General features: G+C 47.9%; 1 protein-coding gene across 1 annotated transcript; it reads left to right on the top strand.

The window, feature by feature from the left end:
- The first annotated feature begins 3,464 nt into the window (after window positions 1–3,464).
- On the top strand, window positions 3,465–18,367 carry LOC130493050 (E3 ubiquitin-protein ligase TRIM7-like). The gene is made up of 9 exons (XM_056866827.1): window positions 3,465–3,902; window positions 4,837–5,001; window positions 6,253–6,348; window positions 7,423–7,653; window positions 8,852–8,874; window positions 11,077–11,195; window positions 14,771–14,803; window positions 17,802–17,890; window positions 17,936–18,367. Exons 1-9 carry the CDS (start codon window positions 3,465–3,467, stop codon window positions 18,365–18,367), a joined length of 1,626 nt encoding a protein of 541 aa, XP_056722805.1.
- The last annotated feature ends 391 nt before the right edge of the window (window positions 18,368–18,758 follow it).

Here is an 18,758-nt window from a genome sequence, read left to right on the forward strand (position 1 = left end):
TGTCTCTCTTCAAATCATGATAAACCCTTTTCATCCACACGGATGTCTCGCTCTCCTTTAATTGGGTTTCCAACAAACTGGGTGCTCCTACTTTGTTCTCACCACAACCCTGTGAGGGAAGTTGGGCCAAGAGTTACTGAGCTTCATTGCTGGGGTTGCCAGCTGTGGCCTGGGAAATTCCTGGAGATTTTGGGTGCAGAGCTGGGGAGGGTGGGGTTTGTGCAGGAGAGGGACCTGAGGGGGCATAATGCCATAGAGTCCATCCTCTGAAGCAGCCAGTCTCTCCAGGGGAGGCAATTTCCGTCATCTGCATCTGTAATTCTGGGAGATCTCCAGCGCTCACCTGGAGGCAGGCAACCCTATACTGAGTAGGGATTTGAACCCAGGCCTCATCAGTTCAAGTCTACCACACTGCACTTCAAAGCACTCAGTCTTTACAATCATACTAATGTGTCATCTACAATTCAGGAAGATCTGGTGATAAAGGGACTAAATGAGGTTTAGCGGGGCCTCATCCCACCCCTGCTTGGCCTGCTGGCCACTGAACACCCACCCTGCCAATCTAATGCACCACCACCTTTACCTGCCTGATTCACTCAGTGGTGAGGGGGGATATGGTGGCTCCCCTTCCCTCCCTCCCCTGCCTGCCCCCTCCCACTTGCAGTGCTGCTGCCTCCGCCTGCCTGGTTTAGGGGGCCATGGCATAGGGGCAGAAGTGGTCCCCTTTCCTCCTCCCTGCCTCCCACAGAGTTGGACAATGGGGGGGGTGGCAGCTGCAACTCCACCCACCTACCTGCCAGGCTCACGTAGTGGTGGCACGACTGGGTGAGGGTGGCAGGCCTTCTTCTCTTCTCCTGCCTGCCTGACGCCACCACTGCTCCTTTCTTCTCCAAACTGACAACCGAGATCTCATAACGTATTACTTGCTCTGAACCTTCAGGGACTTTCTTTACTGCGCCCCCCCCCCAATTTTGTAAAAGAGGCGATATATTCCACTCACCTTGTCTCTGCTGCCTTTCTCCCAAAGGTGGACCCACAGCAGTTTATATCACCCCTCCCTTCCATTTTATCCTCACAACAACCACATTCCCGAGAAAGAGGTTAGGGTGAGGGTGTGTGACTGGCCCAATGCCAACAAGCAAGGATTGGAACCCGGGCCTCATAGATTCTAAGACCCTCGAACCACTATACCACACAGGCTCCGATAGGTGAGGGAAGTTAACCCCTCTTTGTTTTGTAAAGGAGGGGATATTTCCCACCCTCCCTGTCTGTGCTGCTTCCCACCTTCCTGGCTTCTCATGGTTAAACCTTTGATTCCATTGCAAAGAGCAGAATTTCTGGGCCTAATCTGGGCCAGGATCTTCTGATTCCCTTCATTTTGGGCTCTACAAGTCCTATCAAAATCCAGAGGCTGGTGATGAGTTCTAAGACCCCCAGCTTTATTTTCTGATGGACCGATGCAGAGGGGTTGGAAGGGCAGGATTGAAGAGTTTCTGTGGCGTCTGGGAGCAGAAAGGAAGTTAATGGAGGGGTCAAAGGAGAAACGTCCCTTGTTCAGAATGAAGAGAGGTGGGGGATTTTGGCGGTGGAGAGCCGGATAGAAGGGAGGTGGCTTGAGGGGGACGTAGAAAGACCAGAGCAAGCGCAGAGAAAGTTGCAAGGAGAGAGGTGACCGCAGCAGGACCCAAACTTTGGGGGAAGGGGAAATGCCGGGTTTTTTTTTGTAATGTTGTAAAGGAAGGAGCCTGGCAAGAAGTTGAAGATGGGGAAAGCAAAGGAGAGAGAAGAGGCAAAGACGAAGCCAAGGCCTCGTCCTCCTTCAACATGGACGGATGAGGATGCTGTCATTGAATGGGGAGGGGGTGGAATGAGGGCTCTGGGCTGGCACCCATATGCGCAGGATTCTTCAGTATTCTGGCTTTTATTTTTGTCTACATTTACACTGAATTCCTGCTCATGTGCAATTTCCTTGCCTTGATGCTCTGGGGAGGCCTTTCGTCCACCCACTAACTGAGGCCTTTAAAAAAAGTTGGTACCAGATCAACATAGTTTTAAAAAAATTAAAATATTTATATCTCCTGCCTATTGCAACAATGTACTTGTTCCCAGATTTATTTTTTAAAAGCAACTCTCTAGCCCTTTTTGTTTCAGTTATAAAGAGCAATGTGCAGCCAGTCCCATTCGGGGTCGGGGGATTTACACCTTGGTGTTGATTTGGAAATGGGCAGATGCAGGGACATACAAAAACATAGGACAGTGATTGCCCATAGGAAATGCATGATTGCCCATAGAGAAACAGGGAAACTACACTTGCCAATAGAAAATCCCAAAAACTAAGGACAGCGATTGCCCATAGGGAATGCATGATTGCCCATAAGGAATACATGATTGCCCATAGAGAAACAGGGAAACTACACTTGCCAATAGAAAATCCCAAACACTAAGGACAGTGATTGCCTATAGACAATTCATGATTGCCCATAGAGAAAAAGGGAAGCTATGCTTGTCAACAGAAAATCCCAAAAAATAATGACACCTATTGCCCATAGACAATACATGATTGCCCATAGGGAATGCATGATTGCCCGCAGAGAATCAGGCAAAACACACTTGCCCATAGAGAATAAGGCAAAACACATTTGCCCATTGAGACTAAGGGAGACCACACTTGTCCATAGAGAAACTGATAAACTACGCTTGCCAAGAGACAATCCCAAAAACTAAGGACAGCAATTGCCCATAGAGAAACAGGGAAACTGCAATTGCCAATAGAGAATCCCAAAAACTAAGGACAGCGATTGCCAATAAATACATGATTGCCCATAGGGAATGCGTGATTGCCCATAGGGAATCAGGCAAAGCACACTTGCCAATAATCTGAAAACTAGGGACAGCGATTGCCCATAGAGAATTGCCCACAGTGAATGCAGGATTGCCCTTAGGAACTAGTGGAAACCACACTTGCCAATAGAGAATAATGTACACCACGCTTGCCAATGGAGAATAAGGGAGATCACGCTTACCCATAGAGTCAACCCATCTCTTGTTGGGTCTTCCTCTTTTCCTGCTGCCTTCAACTTTCCCTAGCTGGCATGATTGTCTTTTCCAGTGACTCTTGTCTTCTCATCATATGTCCAAAGTACGACAGCCTCAGTTTAGTCATTTGAGCTTCTAGGGTCAGTTCGGGCTTGATTTGATCTCAAACCCACTGGTTTGTCTTTTTGGCGGTCCAGGGTATACGTAACACTCTCCTCCAACACCGCACTTCAAAGGAATCGGCTCTCTTCCTCGTCCAGCTCTCACGCCCATGCACAGAGGAGGGCTGTTTGGGGAGGGACAGCGCCACCTTCTGGCCGATGTTTCCACACCTGAGAGTGATTTGCAGGAGGGGGCCCGCCCCGTCGCTGCTCCGAAACGCGCGAAAACCAAACCAGTTCCCCTCCTCTTCCTCCCTCCCGGGAGCCATGGCGGCCGGGGGTCTCGTCCAGGAGCTGTGCGAGGAAGCCTCTTGCTCCGTCTGCCTGGACTACTTCAGGGACCCGGTGACCATTGCAGAGTGCGGCCACAACTTTTGCCGCGCCTGCCTGACCCGCAGCTGGGGGGCGTCTAGGGCAGAAACGTCCTGCCCCCAGTGCAGAGGGAGAGCGCAGGAAGGGACCCTCCGGCCCAACCAGCAGCTGGCCAACTTTGTCCAAATAGCCAAAAAATTCACCCTTCAGGAGGGAAAGGAGGCAGGTGGGAAGGGGGGAGAAGGGAAGAGGGGCGTCTGCGAGAAGCACCAAGAGCTCCTGAAGTTTTTCTGCAAGGAGGACGTCGCCCTCCTCTGCGGGGTCTGCGGCAGATCCGAGGAGCACCAAGACCACCAGGTGGTTCCTCTGGAGGAGGCTTTCCTGGAAAACAGGGTAAGTGAGAAATGGGTGGAGGGAGGCTTTCTTGCATCCTTGTTGTGTGGCTTTGAACATTTCACACTGGCGCAAAGCTCTCTCACGCTTGTGGTCGTGGCCGCTTGCTGGCCTGTCACTATTAATATAATATCATATAAAATTGATACAATATTATATTATCCCCCCCATCACAAATTGGCTCGCAAAGCAGCAGCAAGTAATAAACGGATAAAAAAGGCGCTTGAGGAGGAAGAAGAGTTGGTTTTTACACGCCAACTTTCTCTCCCACTTAAGGGAGAATCAAACTAGCTTACAATCACCTTTCCTTCCCCACAACATTTGGATCCACCTTTGGAGGCTTGTCATAATAACCCCCCAGGGGTGCACTTTTCAAGAAAGGAGTGGGGTGTTAGGGGGCTTCTCTGGAATGCTGCTCATGGAAGCTCAAAGCAGGTGCAGGGAGAATGGGGTTTACCTGGAACCAGGAGTTGTGATTCATTCATTCATTGACTTCCAAATGAATTTGAGGCTTAATAAAATCTTGTGTAACCCCAGTTTCTTTCACCAACCCCAGCTGAGGGGAGACAATATGGGACCTGGTTGATTAGTGGAGAGAGTGTATGATAAAAAAGAAACCGGGGGGGGGGGGGCCTCCAGCCCACTGGCCTCCACTTCCTCTCTTAGGGGATGGCCAGGAGGCGAAAAAGGCAACAATTCCCAGACCCTCCAATCACCGTTAACCATTTACAAACAGAAGTTAATTTACAAGTAGGGTTTACTCCAGTGAAGAGGGGTGGGGAGTCAAAGCAGGACACCTGGATAATAAACTCAGATTAAGGGAACACAACTTAAGGTGGAAACCAAAAAGGTCTTGACCAGCCCTCCATGGTGGTGCTGCTGTTGGGGCTCTTGTCGTGGCTGCAGATCTCTGTTTCTTTGTTTTGGGCATCAGGCAACCGTGGCTGCTGGAAGAGGGAGAGTTTGCCAGAAGCACCAGGAGCCGCTGAAGCTCTTCTGCAAGGACGACAAAGCCCTCATCTGTGTGGTCTGTGACCGATCCAAGGAGCACAGAAATCATGAAACCCTTCCTCTTGAGGAGGCCTCCCAGGAGTACAAGGTGGGAAATCAACAAGGTGGAGGCTGGTGGGGAAGATCCGTGGATCCTTCCCTTCTCCTTGGTCTCTTTGTGGAAAAACTGCTTCCAGTTTCTTCCTCAGCCTCTGGGCCCAAACACCTCTTTGCTGCCTCCTTTCTGGCTTGGTGCCCCCTAAGGGCATCGCTGTCTTCCCCCCTGCTGAGGCTAAAGTGGGGTGATATGATAAAGTAGAGAGACTGACTCACTTCCTGTCTGGCTGTGTTGACGTGTGGCCAGCTGGTTGCATGGCTGAGCTATGAGGGAGGCAGCCGCCTGACCCCCAGTTTTAACCACCGCCCACCACGGCTTTCTCACGTTCAATTGCTGCCCTTGAGTTGCCTGGGGCGGGGGGAGAATATGTGCAGGTTTGGTACCTGTCTGTGTCCCCCACTTGCAAACAGTAGCTGTGAGGTAACAGTTTCAATCAGGTTTGGGGGGGGGGGAGGGCTACGCATGAAGCTGCCTTATTCTGAGTCAGACCCTTGGTCTGTCCAGGTCCACTCTTGACTGGCAGCAGCTCTCCAGGGACTCAGGTGGAGGTCAACTGCTGCCTGTTGATTTCAACTGGAGATGCTGGAGAGTAAACCTGGGACCTTCTGCATGCCAAGTGGATGCTCTCCCACTGAGCCATGGCCCTTCCACTGCATTGTGGCACCATAAGAAATCCTTTCCCAACCCCCAGTTGTGGTTACTTCCACACAGAGTTTTCCTGCTTTCGTGTGCTCTTTCTTGACATAACATAGCCAGAGAGAGTTTGGGAAAGTGTGGAATGGAAGGTATGCATTTCCTCCACCATCCCAAATCCAGTGCCATTTACTTTCCTGCCTTCCATTCTCACCCTCCCCCCTCAAATGAGCTTTTGTCATTTAACAAAAATTCTCGCTCCTGGGTGTATTTATACTGACTGAATATTTTTAATGCAAAAAACTCTCCTGAGGTAGGGCGTGGGGTGGACTGGTGGGCAGGAGGGTGAAGCATGGAGTACATCTCCATGCCACAAATTTCTTTGCACCTTTGCATTCTTGGTGGGTATCAGAAGAAACTGGGGCACCATCCCCATAAGGAAGCTACTACCTGTGTTCAGCATATGGGAAATGTTGTTGAAGATCTTGTTATGGACACAGGGCACTTACATTTAGTTAAGCCCTTACTTGACCATTTTGCTTCTCCTATGTTTTATAATAAACTTCTAAAAAAGGAACCAATTTCACTTTTGGGTTTCTCCTCCCCCAGGATCAGTTCTGCAACTGTCTGGAGAGGCTGAAGAAGGAGAGAAAAAGAATTGTGGCATGTAAAGCAGGCGTATTAAAGGAAAGCCAAGACTTGCTCGTAAGTGTCACTATGGCTGGGAAGTGACATAGAACTAGTATTGTGGGGGGGGGGATCAAGTAAAAATAGCAGAAAAGTCAACCCCTCGAGGCAAACATCCCCCCTCTTCCAGTTTGGAAATTCCGTGCACAGATGGTCAGTATTCAAGCAGACCAGGACTCCAAAGGTAGACTTAACACTGCAATTCTAAGCAGAGTTGTACCCAGGCAGTGGGGCTAAGGATGGTGCAGAACTGCACACCCATGGTGCCCCTGCCACTCACTGCCCTCTGACGCCCTAGGCAATCACCTAGGGCTGCCCTGTGAGTTGGCTGCCCCTGGTTGTTCATCCAGATCTAGAACGTTTTGTTTTGTTATTGAGTGTTTTTGTTTAGAGCAGAATCAGTTGACTCTCCAAGGTGCTCTGTGCTTTGGGGTAAATCCTGGGCAATAAACCTATGTGTTGATTCTCCATTTGTGTGCATCCACCAACAATGCAAGCCAGGAGAAGTCCCTGAAAAGAGATGAGGGTTCTCCCCCCCCCCACCAAGAAATGCTGGGTAGAAGTGCTGATAAGTGCTCCAACAATCACGAACTGGGCCAAGGATTGTTCAGCCATTCTAAGTGGGAAAGTACTTGGAATACTCAGTAGCGTGTTGATCTTTTCTCCTGCGGTTTTTTCTTGCCCAAAATGCAGCCAGGGAGACCAAGGGAGGGGAAGGGGCTTCTCAGTTCTTTTCTCCGCAGTGGTATTTCTACTCAAACATCATATATTTTCACCTTTTGGGAAGTGGGGGGTCAGCATATGGAATGTCTTTTTTGGGGGAAACAAATGGACTCAAGAAGTCCCTTCTACTCTCTGCTGCAGACATCGTCCTCTGTGGCTGAAAGAACCTCCCCAGTAGTTGGAGTGAGATGTACTTTGGCCCTCAGCATGGGTCCATGGGAATCTTTCCTTTTCCCTGCCAAATGTTGAGGAGATCTCTGTGAAAGGCCAAAGTGCCCTTCTGATAGTAATCTCCTAAAGTCGATCTTCCACTGCAAAGACCAGCTGTGTTTGTTATGTTGACCTGATTTCCTTTTCTTTATATCTCAGAAGCAAACCACAGGAGAGAAGCAAGAGACGGTAGCCAAGTTCAGGCAACTACACTCATTTCTGGAGGAACAAGAGAAACTTCTTCTGGCCCAGATGGAAGAGGTGGAGAAGGAGGTGGCAAGAAACAGGGTCCAGCACCTGGTCAAACTCTCTGAGGCTCTTTCCTCTCTGGACAACCTCATCCAGGAGATGGAGGAGAAGAGTCAGCAGCCGGCCAGTGAACTCCTGCAGGTAAGAGAGTGGCAGGAACAGCCCAGGCTCCCCTTTGGGAGGAGGCTGCCTCCAAACTCTTTCTGTGCCTCCTTCTCTTAGGCAGGAAGCAAACAAGCCCCGTTTGTGTTTCTAGCAAGTTTTAATCTCCGTGCATGGGCTGCTTTCCCCTCTGCCTCATTACATCTCCAGCCAGGAGCAGGCTGCAAGAAACTATCAAGCAGCCATGCAAATTCCACCCCCTGGAAATGCCGCGTTTTTGTGTGTCTGGGGAACTACATTCAAGTCATACCAACCACCAGAAACGAGGGTCATAGGCAAGATATTTACAGCAAGATTTAAAAGGAGGATGTGCATGTTGGGGTGAATGTAGCTCATACTTGTTGCTTGAAGATTGGTGCATAAAAATGAATGCACGCACACAAAAGCAGCAACAAATGGTAGAGGAATGGCATCCGCACACCCGTTGCTGGCACTGCTGTGCCTGCTACTGCCAACCCGTCACTTATGTGCAGTTGTGACGGCCTTTGTGCCCAGACCCCTCTTTCCTGGCTGAGTCGTGTTGCTGTGCTGCAGGGAAAAGGGGGGAAGCCTTTTAAAGTGCTGAAAGGTGACAGAGTTTAGTTCTTCTCCTCTCAGTCCCTGTGGCCACCATCCCCTCCCCCCCATCTGAGGGCTTTTCTCAGGCTTTAAAGGAAAGGACAATGGCTGCAACAAGGACTTTATTTACAAGAAAATGAAAGCTGGGGACCACCATGTAGTTACAATGCTACTGGAATTTAGCTTTTTTTTTTTTTAAAGCCTGGGAAATGCTCTCCAGTGACAAGAAAGGAAATAACAGCGATGCGGGGCTGATGCAAGTGAATTGCTGTGAATGTCTCAGCATCCACAGGTGGCCACAGAAGCTTCTTGGAGGGCTTCCTGCCTTCCATGTGAGGAAAAATCCTTTTGGGAAAGTAGCCACTGTGGAATCGTCAAAGAAGATCACTAACTCTCCTCTGAAATGGCTCCACTTTGTCTTCTAATATTAACCTCACAAGGATCTTATCCCACTTTATGGAGATGCCCCCCAGCCTTTGAGCTGGGGGGTCTCCTAGCTGAACACAGGAGAAGGGCCAGAGTGCAGAATCTCCCAGGGTCTGAAGGGGTCTTCCTGGTGTGGCCTTTTAGCAACCATTGAGTTTCCTCTTCTTTCTCTCTCTCTGCCATTTTTCTTTAGGATGCCAGATGCACCTTGCAGAGGTAAGTGGTTCTTGCTCATTAACCTCCTTAACTTTGGGAGGGCTCTGGGTATCTTGTGAAGAACATGGTCCTTCAGGATGGTGGCTGAGGCCCAAGTCGGGTGCAATTGAGATCGTGGATCTCCATCCATCCGTCAGTGGCAAGCAGCTTAAACACAGAGTCTCATCAACAGGAAATCATGAAGTAGTATTGGGGGGGTGGGTCTGGATTGACACCTAGCTGAAAAATCTCTGGAAGAGGGGTCCCCAACCTTTTTGAGGCTGCAGGCACCTTTGGGATTCCACCCTGGTGTGGTGGGCGCAGAATGGCTGGCACAAAATGGCTGCCACAGGAGGTGGAGCCAGCCACCAAATGGCTGTTACTGCTTACCTTCAGTCACTCAGTGAAGATCCTTGTGTTGTGAGAGGCAGCTGCTACCAAAGCTACATTTAAAAAAAAAAACTCCAGAAATTCAGGGTTTGAGTCTCCTCAGCTAAATTCGCTCCACAAAATGGCAGTTTGGAAACTTTATTTGGCCCGTATAATGCCTTGGTTGGCATCAGAGCTGGCTATGGGGGCACTTGAGAGGTGAATACGGTGATGACAACCCGGCCAAATCTGATGTACTCTGGAGGGTTGGGTGAGACGACACATGAGGAAGCAGGGGTTGGTGTGTTTGTGTGCCGTGTTTCCATAAGTATTCCTGCAACCACATAGCACTTAAATGTACTGCTCCTACTCCGATTACTTCTTGGCTGTTTCCACACTGGCAGCCCTGGTAGCAACAGGGCTTCCGAAATAAAAAATTTGTCATGCTGAGCAACCCATAAAGGGGAACACACAGCTAGTGATCAGAAAATTCGCACCTCTGCTTTAAGTCTCCCCAGGTAGTTTCAGAGGAAGAATAATTGTCATGTGATATTATTGGGCTCGAAGTTTCCACGCCTCTCACCAGGGGCAAATTATTAAAAGGAACAGAAGGAAGCACACTTCCGGGTATGGTGATGCCATGTGACCCGTTTCCTTCCACCAGCTCTCAGCCTCACTCTTGAGAACATAAGTAGAGCCAGGTGGATGAGACCAGTGGTCCATTTAGTTCAGCATCCTGTTTCACACAGTGGCCAAGGGATGCCCCTGGATGGCCAACAAACACAGCACAGAGGCCGAGGCCCTCCCCTGCTTCTGCCTCCTAGCAGCGTTATTCAGAGGTTGGCTTTCTGTGGCTGTGAGTAAAGAAGTTTGTCCTTTTTGTCTCTGCCGAACCTATTTCTCAACACTTTCACTGAGTGCTACTGAGTTCAGGTATTACGGGAGAGGGAGAAAAAGGCGGGAAGACACTGAACCTAATTCTGCCCTCCTTTTTCTCCTCACAACATCCCTGTCTGAGAAAAAGAGGGACTGGTTTAAGGTCACCCAGTGAGCCACATGGCTGCATGTGGGATTGAACCAGGGTCCGACAGTCACAGGACACCGGAAGCTGCTGAATACTGAATCAGACCATTGGTCCGTCAGAGTTAGTACTTTCTGCTCAGAGCGGCAGTGGCTCTCCAGGGTCTCTGGTAGAGGTCTTTCACCCCACCTAGTACCTGATCCGTTGACCTGGAGATGCCAGGGATTGAACCCAAGACCTTTTGCACGTCAAGCAGATGCTCTTCCCCTGAGCCACAATCCCTCCCCCAACTCTAACCCTAAACTCCAGAGCTCTAACCGCCCCAGCTTTCTTTTTCCTCGACTGGGCATTTGCAAGGCAGATCTGGGCAGGGGTTGTGGGGGTTGGTGTTCTGAAGGCCCAACTTGATGTTTGCTTTTTTCAGAGTCGGGTCTGGGTTCCCCTAAGCCACACAACAACTTTAGGGAATGAAGCAGAGCCTGTAGGGCCTTGAAATGCCTCTGTGGGGGAGGAAGGGCTCCCCCCCACCGCACAATTTCAGCACAGGAAAGTGGCTGGGGCGTTGACAGGAGCTCTTCCTGTAGTGGTGTTCTGAGCCCAAACAAGCTCTATTTCATTTTTTATTAACCATTCCCCTCAGCTGCTTTGTGGCTTTGTGGTCTGAGGAGCTATAGTGAGGTGGACGTTGCCCTCCAAAGAGCCCCCATCTTGCTCTACATTCAGCCTCTGTCTCTCGGCTTTCTGCCGATTCCTTCTTCTGTTTCTCAGATCTGCCTGGGGTGTAGTGGGATTGAGAATTGGATGGATGGTATTTTTACATGATTTTTCTCAAGGTACAAAAAAAGGGAGGTGTTTGAGGATCCAGTGGCTTTTCCCCTTGCACAGAAGTGGCGCATCTGGGACTTCTCCGATCTAAATCTATTTTTGGAGGGTATCAAGAAGCAATTCAAAGGTAATGAAGAAACGCTGCAGGGATTTCAGACTGGACATTAGCTTGGGACAGATGTGTTTTAGGCTGCTTATATTGGGATCCCCAACCTTTTTGAGCTTGGGGCCACCTTTGGAATTGAGACACAGCATGGTGGGCGCAGCCACAAAATAGATGCCACTGGAAGTGAAGCCAGCCACAAAATGACTGCTGCAACTTGTCTTCAGTCACACAGGGAAGATCATAGAATCATAGAGTTGGAAGGGACCACCAGGGTGATGTGAGAATTTTCCAACTGAGGTGGGGGGGGGAGAATTTCCCCCCTCCTCCCTTTGGTTCGTTGTATTTGGACTTCCTGCCCACTTACTCACCAAAGCAATGACCAGGGAAAGATAAAGATAACACAGACCGTGCACACAAGGCACCTTTCGATAATTAGAAAACTTTTACATAGAACACAACGTTATGATAGTGAACCAGACATTTATTAAGCTTACAAGAAATATAAGGCAAAGGAAACAACAATACGTAACTGAATATAACAATTAACAAGCTTACATACATTGGACATACAAACAGTTAGCAGAGATCTCTGGATCATTCCAAGAAGGAGACAGATGGCAATCAGGCCCGGGTCTCCTCCTTAGAAGGACCCCGAACTGGAATCTTGGAAGACATTTTATCGGCTAAACTGTGTGTGAGAGAGAGGGTTTAAAACAGCCCCTCCTTGCAAATTCTCCCAAAGATGAGCTTTTCACAGCCAGATTTAAAAGGAGGATGTGTATATTGAGGTGAACGTAGCTCATACTTGTTGCGTGCAGTTTGGTGCACAAAAATGAATGCACACACACAACGGCAGCAACCAGTGGTAGGGGAATAGCATCCACACACCCGTTAGTGGCACTGCTGTGCCTGCTGCTGCTGCCAACCTGTCACTTATGAGCAGTTGCGATGGCATTTGTGCCCAGACCCCACCTTTCCCTGCTGAGCCATATTACAACGCTGCAGGGAAAAGGGGGAAAGCCCTTTAAAGGGCTGAAAGGTGACAGAGTTTGGCTCTTCTCCTCTCAGCCCCTGTGGGCCCAGCATCCCCCGCCCCCATCGGAGGGCTTTTCTCAAGCTTTAAAGAAAAGGGCCATGGCTAGATTGTTCTAGTGTTGTAGCATTATAATGATATGTTGCACTAATATTTGGCTTTTAATTTAAAAGCAATAAAGTGCAGGCTGCAACAAGGACTTTATTTATGCTTAGTCATCCTGACATGGCTCCTGTATTGCATCAGCCACCTGGTCATAACCGGATCAGGCCAGCTCCCTCTAGCTCTCAAGGGACTTTCCAGGCTGAATGCATCATTACTAGATCCATCTGATCTAACCTGCACTTGTCAAACTAATCTGACAGCCTTGTAATCTTATTAAGCAAGGGCGTGTTGCATATAATAGCTGACTAAATCTCCTGTTATCACACAGTATTTCAACACGCAGCCACAAAAATTCCTTTTGTTATTTTTATACATATTTTTCTTATGCTCACATAGACAAATACTTCCAGTTCACAGAATCATCATTATAAACAAAGAAAATGTTTGAAGTGGAGCCTTCCTCTGTTTCTTTGATCTGCCTGGGGCGGGGAGAGATTGTGAATTGGGTGGATGGTATCTTGACATGATTTTTCTCAAGGTATGAAGAAAAGGAGGAGTTTGAGGATCCAGTGGCTTTTCCTCTTGCACAGAAGTGGTGCATCTGGGACTTGTCTGATCTAAATCTCTTTTTGGAGAGCATCAAGAAGCAATTCGAAGGTAATGAAGAAACCCTGCAGGGATTTCAGAATGAATGTTAGCTTGGGCTAGATGTCTTTTAGGCTGCTTATATTGGGGTCCCCAACCATTTTAAGCCCATGGTCCCCTTTGGAATTCAGACACAGCATGGTGGGCGCAGCCACAAATTAGCTTCCACTGGAAGTGGAGCCAGCCACAAAATGGCTGCTGCAGCTTACCTTCAGTCACACAGAGAAGATTCTTCTGCTGTTGGTGGCAGAAGCTGTTAAAACAATATTTTAAAAAAGCTAACCAGCCAATCAGAAGCCTTGCTTGGCAAAAGTGCCACCTCGAGTTGGCCTTTTCATTAAATACTTGACAGACACCAATAAAGGGATTGGTGGGTGCCATGTTGGGGACCCCTGGCTTATATCATTAAAAGACACAGGAATAGGAGGAGTGTGTGTACGAATTAGGTAATTCACCGTGGAAAGTTTTCTGTTCAGATTTCTCCTGCAACTTTCGTTCTAAATTGCATTGTGTGGATTTTCTCAAAATTATTTTCTGTTGCTTTTCTCTAGTCATTTGTGTCTGTGGACTGGCAAACTGGTTGGTAGTTGTGGAATGAGCACCTAAAATGAAAGGGAAGGGAAGGAAACTGCCCTTCAGGGCATCCTCATTTAATGGAGAGACCCACCCCATCCCTTTCAGGAATACCTACCCCCTTTCTCATTGCAGCTTGTCTGTGGCCAAATTGGACCTATCGAAACTGGTCTCTTTGACTGAGTGTGAGTGTTTGCTTGAGCATGTAGTAGCTGAGCCCACAGAATAGTCTCAGGGGAACTGATAGCGCTGTCTCAAGCAGATTTACACCCTCCTAAGCCAATTTAAATCAGCAGAGTTAGAAGGGGGTAAGTCTGCTTAGGATGGCACTGCTGTATGGAATCATCAGGTGTCTGGCTTTAAGACTGAAGGTTGCTCTGTGGAGAGTGATTAAGTGTTTGATCTTGATTGGTGGGGGAGGTCTTTTTAAGGCATTAGCCTTATCCTGGCAACAGCTGGTCTTTTTGCTCTTTTAGAGAGTAGGATGGTTTTAATTGCATGTTATAAATTCAGAGCATTTTCTTTATTTTTTCCAAAATAAATTTCACTTTACAGTACAGGTGAGAGGAGCTGTGCATGTTGTGAATGCAACTTTCCTGGGAAAGAACCAAAGGCTGGAGAGATAAGGCTTTGGCAAAGAAAAGGTCTTGACCTTATTATTAAAAGAACTTCATCTTACCCATTGGGAGTCTGAAGGGGCTGTCGTTAGCATTTCAGACATGGGCGAGAGGTTGTCAGTCGATACAACTGCAGAACCTCTTTTTGGAAGGATCCTAAGTTTAGCTGGAGTGGACCCTTGGGCCTCAGTCCTTAGCATGCTTTCTGTGAAGTGAATCTCCAGTCACTCAAAGTGATTAGTAAAAAGAAATGTGAATATTTCCACACAAATAAAATTTGGAATCCACCCCCCAGAAGTAGGTGTTACTTAACCTTTCAGCCAAAACTTAGAAGAAATATGTACGCGTGTGCCATCAAGTCACAACCAACTTATGCAGACCCCAGAAAGAAATATTCAAGGCAAGTGAGAAGCAGAGATTTCTTTTCCCATTGCAGAATCTTTGATCTCCCAACCAAGTACCAACCCTGGTTAGCTTTTGATATCTGATGCGGTGGGGCTATACCATGGCACCTTCCCTCCCTGAGAGAAAAAGAGGCCATATTATTAACTGATGTTTTTGTCACAAGATTGGTGATAGGTACAAGGATCTGCTGCTCACATTCATTTCTTTTGCTTCTTCAGACACTCTGGATTCTGGATTTTACTTGCAGAAAGGTAAATGTTTCTTCATACACCGATCAATTATTTCTTAACTAAAAAGCTTCACCTTACAATATGTGTTCTTCTACTTGGTGTTTTTCCAGAGATATCATTACTGGACGCTCTTGTTTTGTTCCTCAACATTTCTCCCTCCCTGCCACGGCCAGTTCCTTCTTGTTCTGAGGAGGTCTGTCAGGGTGAAAGAGAAGGTGGACTCTTGAGGGGATGAACTGCCTCCTTTCACCTACCTGACGCCATGTTGAAATGACGGGAGGCCCTTGAGGACCTTTCAGAATCCTGCCCATGAGAGACCCAGACCAGGTTGGGAATCCCATTTCTCTCAGTGGATTTCTCTACCTGCTTTTCAGGTTTCCCTCATTTTCAAGGTGCTATAAATTGTGTATTGGATCCACTGGTTTGTGGAATGGCAGTGTATAAAGGCAGAAGTCCAGCGTGCCCTGGTGTTGTTTTCCACTTATTCACACATAATTTGTATTTGATGTTTGGGAGAAGAAGTGGAACTACGTGCCTGTCACTCACAAGCCTCCTCTTCAGCTCTTCCGCCTCCCCAGCTGTCACTCAGATGCACACTTCTGGGCAGGAGGAGGCTTTCTTCTGAGTATATTTTAGAGCGAATTCAGAAAGAAAGGAGATGTTTGCAGGACGAATGCTGGCTTAGATCCATTTTGCTCCCTTCTGCATAGGGTCAATTATTGGCTGCTGTTGGTCAGTTATTGTCTGTTTATATAAATAGGTTTTCAAACAGAATGGGGGTATATTGAAACATATCAGTCCTTTCCCAAAGCTTTTAGTAATGTTGCAGAACTGGTTTTTGGAGAGGTAACTCCTGGATATTGGATGTATGTGTGCGTTCAAGGCAGCAAAGTTCTACCTCACTGTAAAGTTACCTCTGCTTTAAAAAGTTTTTACCCTTTGGTGCTGCCAAACTTGCAAGCATCAGAATAGCATTTTCAAGGCTCTGCAAAATATATGTGAGGCAAGGAAACCCGTTCTTGATGCCTAAGGATGTTTGTTTCTTAGCTGAGTTCCAGAATTAAAGTCTTTGTATTCTTCTGCCAAAGGTGACTATTGAGGCATCCATTTTTCCAGCCCAGGTAGGTCATGCTTGAAGTTTGATAGCTCTGTGATGGTAACTCCAGTGCAGAAGGACTTCCAATTGGTAATATTGCAGCTCTTTTTAAACTGCCACTGAGGATACCATAAGAGAGCTTAGTTTTTGCAGAGCTGTCAGTAAGTGCTTCCACAGGAGCAGGGAGGGGACATGAATCCAATACCAAGGATATTTCTGTAAATTCTAGCTTGATCCTGGCCATCTTCTCACAGGTTATTAGCCCTGGGTTCATCCTTTTGGGGAAGTGGTTCCCCCCCCCCTGCTTCCTAACCACATTTGTGCACCTGCTGGGATTTCCCAGGTTTTCTCTGATCTTTCTCAAACCTGGATTGCGGTAAAGCTTGGATGTCTACTATGTGGTTAAGAAAATCCAGATTTTCCCACCTATGTAAGCAGCCATTTCCCTGATGCTTTCCTTGTGGTGATCATTTCCTTCCCTCACCTCTGGGGGGATTTTTAGTTTTTTAAATATAGGAAATGGTATTATCATTACATAGATATAATGTTTTACCAATACGTATATCTGATTCTCAGAATTACCAGCCTTCATGAAAAAATAAGTCTCTAGACCTTTCTGTTGTGACAATATACAAGGAAAGGCATCAATATAATGATATGGCCCAATGGAGGGGGGTGGGCGCTGCTGGGGGACTGGAGCAGGGGAAGTGGGAGGGGGAACCTGCCATACAGAAGTCCTATTCTTGTTGCTGCGCTTTATCAGTAGCTTCACCAGCAACAAGGAAACTGCACAAGCCCCTCCCTGTGTGGAAACCACCGCTGAAGCACCTGGGTCTCTCTAGAAGACGTAGAGAATTTCAAGGGAATCTAAATCCTGCTCTGTCTTCCTTCGCCCCAGTTCCCTTTTCTGTGAAGAACAGAAACCATTAGGGAGGTTTTTTTGGTTCAAGGTGTTCTGGGAGACACCTTGAATGACAGCAGAAGAGGGGTAATCATTTTTAGAACAAATAATTGAAGGTTGGGTTGAGCAGAAATATTCTTGGGTTACAGGAAAAAAATGTACAGCCATAGAGGTCCATACAAAACCTCATTATTTATTTTTAAAATTGTCATAGAACATTGTGAAATCTTTCAAGCACACCAGAGGTCTTCATCAGGCTGGCTGTTGCAACCTTTAAAAAGACAGAAGAGTGAAAGGCAGATTGTGCAGGCTGTGGAGTGAGGGTCTGATCTCGCAGGCATCCGCTGAGGGGTGCAGGCAGGACATCAGCTCCACTTTACTGCTGTTGTAATAGTACCTTACAGGACATTCCCTGAGAAGCTGCATTCAGTCCAATCTTTGTTATTTCACTAAAATACATAAACTACTTCAAGTCCATCCAAAATTGTCCCAAATGCCAGCTGAGACACACATCTCCCTGGCAGGCTGAAAGCAATGGCAACTCCCTTCTAGTCTCTCTTTTGTTCAAAGTCAATTAAAGCCAAATTCAGTGGTATTGCCTGTTTTAAGATGTGTCTGGTATCAGGACTGAGAACCATGACCCGTTCAACCCATTCTGTGCCTCTGCTCATTTTCATGTGATTTGGGTGTTTGTGTAAATGCTCTGTCGTGTGATTTCTTATGGGGGGAAATTCGGTGACTGGATTATCCATGGTTCTCTTCTCTCTCAAGGTCCCCTGCTTGGGATACGATGTGGTATTTGTGTTCTTTTGGGTTTTTATTGTTGATTTTATCTGCTTTCTCTGGAAGCTCAGAGGAAGTCTGCTCTGCTGTTTAGCAGCTCAGGAGAAGGCAGGAGAGTCTGTGAAATCCAGGAGGGGGTTGTGAAGAGGTGGGAACAGGAGGAGGACGCAGAAAAGGCCAGAGGGAGAAATCTCCCAGCTGAAAACGCTTCTCTTGTCTCCTCGTTTCCCCCCCAACAGCATGTGTGACTCTGGATCCAGACACGGCCCATCCCGGACTCCTCCTGTCTGAGGACTGGAAAAGCGTGAGAGATGGAGAAAAAGCTCAAGCTCTGCCTGACTGGAAAAGCATGAGATGGGGAGGAAAAGCTCAGTCTCTGCCCAGCAACCCTGAGAGATTTTCCACATATACTGCTGTGCTGGGCCGTGAGGGATTCACAGCAGGCCGCCATTTCTGGGAAGTCCTTGTGGGAAGTGAGGAAAGATGGGCTGTGGGGGTGGCCAGAGAGTCCGTGAGGAGGAAGGGAAGGATCACCTTTGGTCCCGAGAGAGGGATCTGGGCTGTGGGGAAGTGGTGTGGGCACTACAGGGCTTCCATAAAAGGACAATACCATCCCCTGTCCCTGACCAGGGAGCCCAAGAGGATTCGAGTCTGCCTGAACTACGCTGGGGGCCGAGTGGCCTTTTTCGACGCTGACCGAGGAGCCCTGATCCACGAGTTCTCCGGAGCCTCCTTCTCTGGAGAGACCCTCCTGCCCTTCTTTTGGGTGAATTCAAAAGCCCACCTCAAGCTCTCTTCTTCTTAAGACCGTTTCTCCACACCAGGAGCATCAATGAGGCCTCTCCGGGCTCCCAATCACCAAAACTGACTGGAGTAAAAGGGAGACATTCCCCTTTTTAAATTGTATCTCATTTCTGAAAGACAAAGTAACACATTTCACTTTATAAGGAATAAAAGGCTTTTTCTCAGGGAGAACTGTGCATAGACTCCCCCCCTCCCCCACCCCTGGGACTCCTCCAGCCTCCATTCCTTTCAAGCACAAGAGGAAGAACTGAAGAACAACACGAGGAAGAAAGAGGCCCCTGAAAGTCTAAGTTAATATTCTGGACTTTCTATTTTCTTTTGCTTTACTGTGCATCACCTGATAGGATTTGCCTCTCTGTTCATCATGGCCTTTCTGAAGGGCGCATAAGACC

The sequence above is a fragment of the Euleptes europaea genome, unplaced genomic scaffold, assembly GCF_029931775.1.
Source record: "Euleptes europaea isolate rEulEur1 unplaced genomic scaffold, rEulEur1.hap1 H_7, whole genome shotgun sequence".
Taxonomy (NCBI): domain Eukaryota; kingdom Metazoa; phylum Chordata; class Lepidosauria; order Squamata; family Sphaerodactylidae; genus Euleptes; species Euleptes europaea.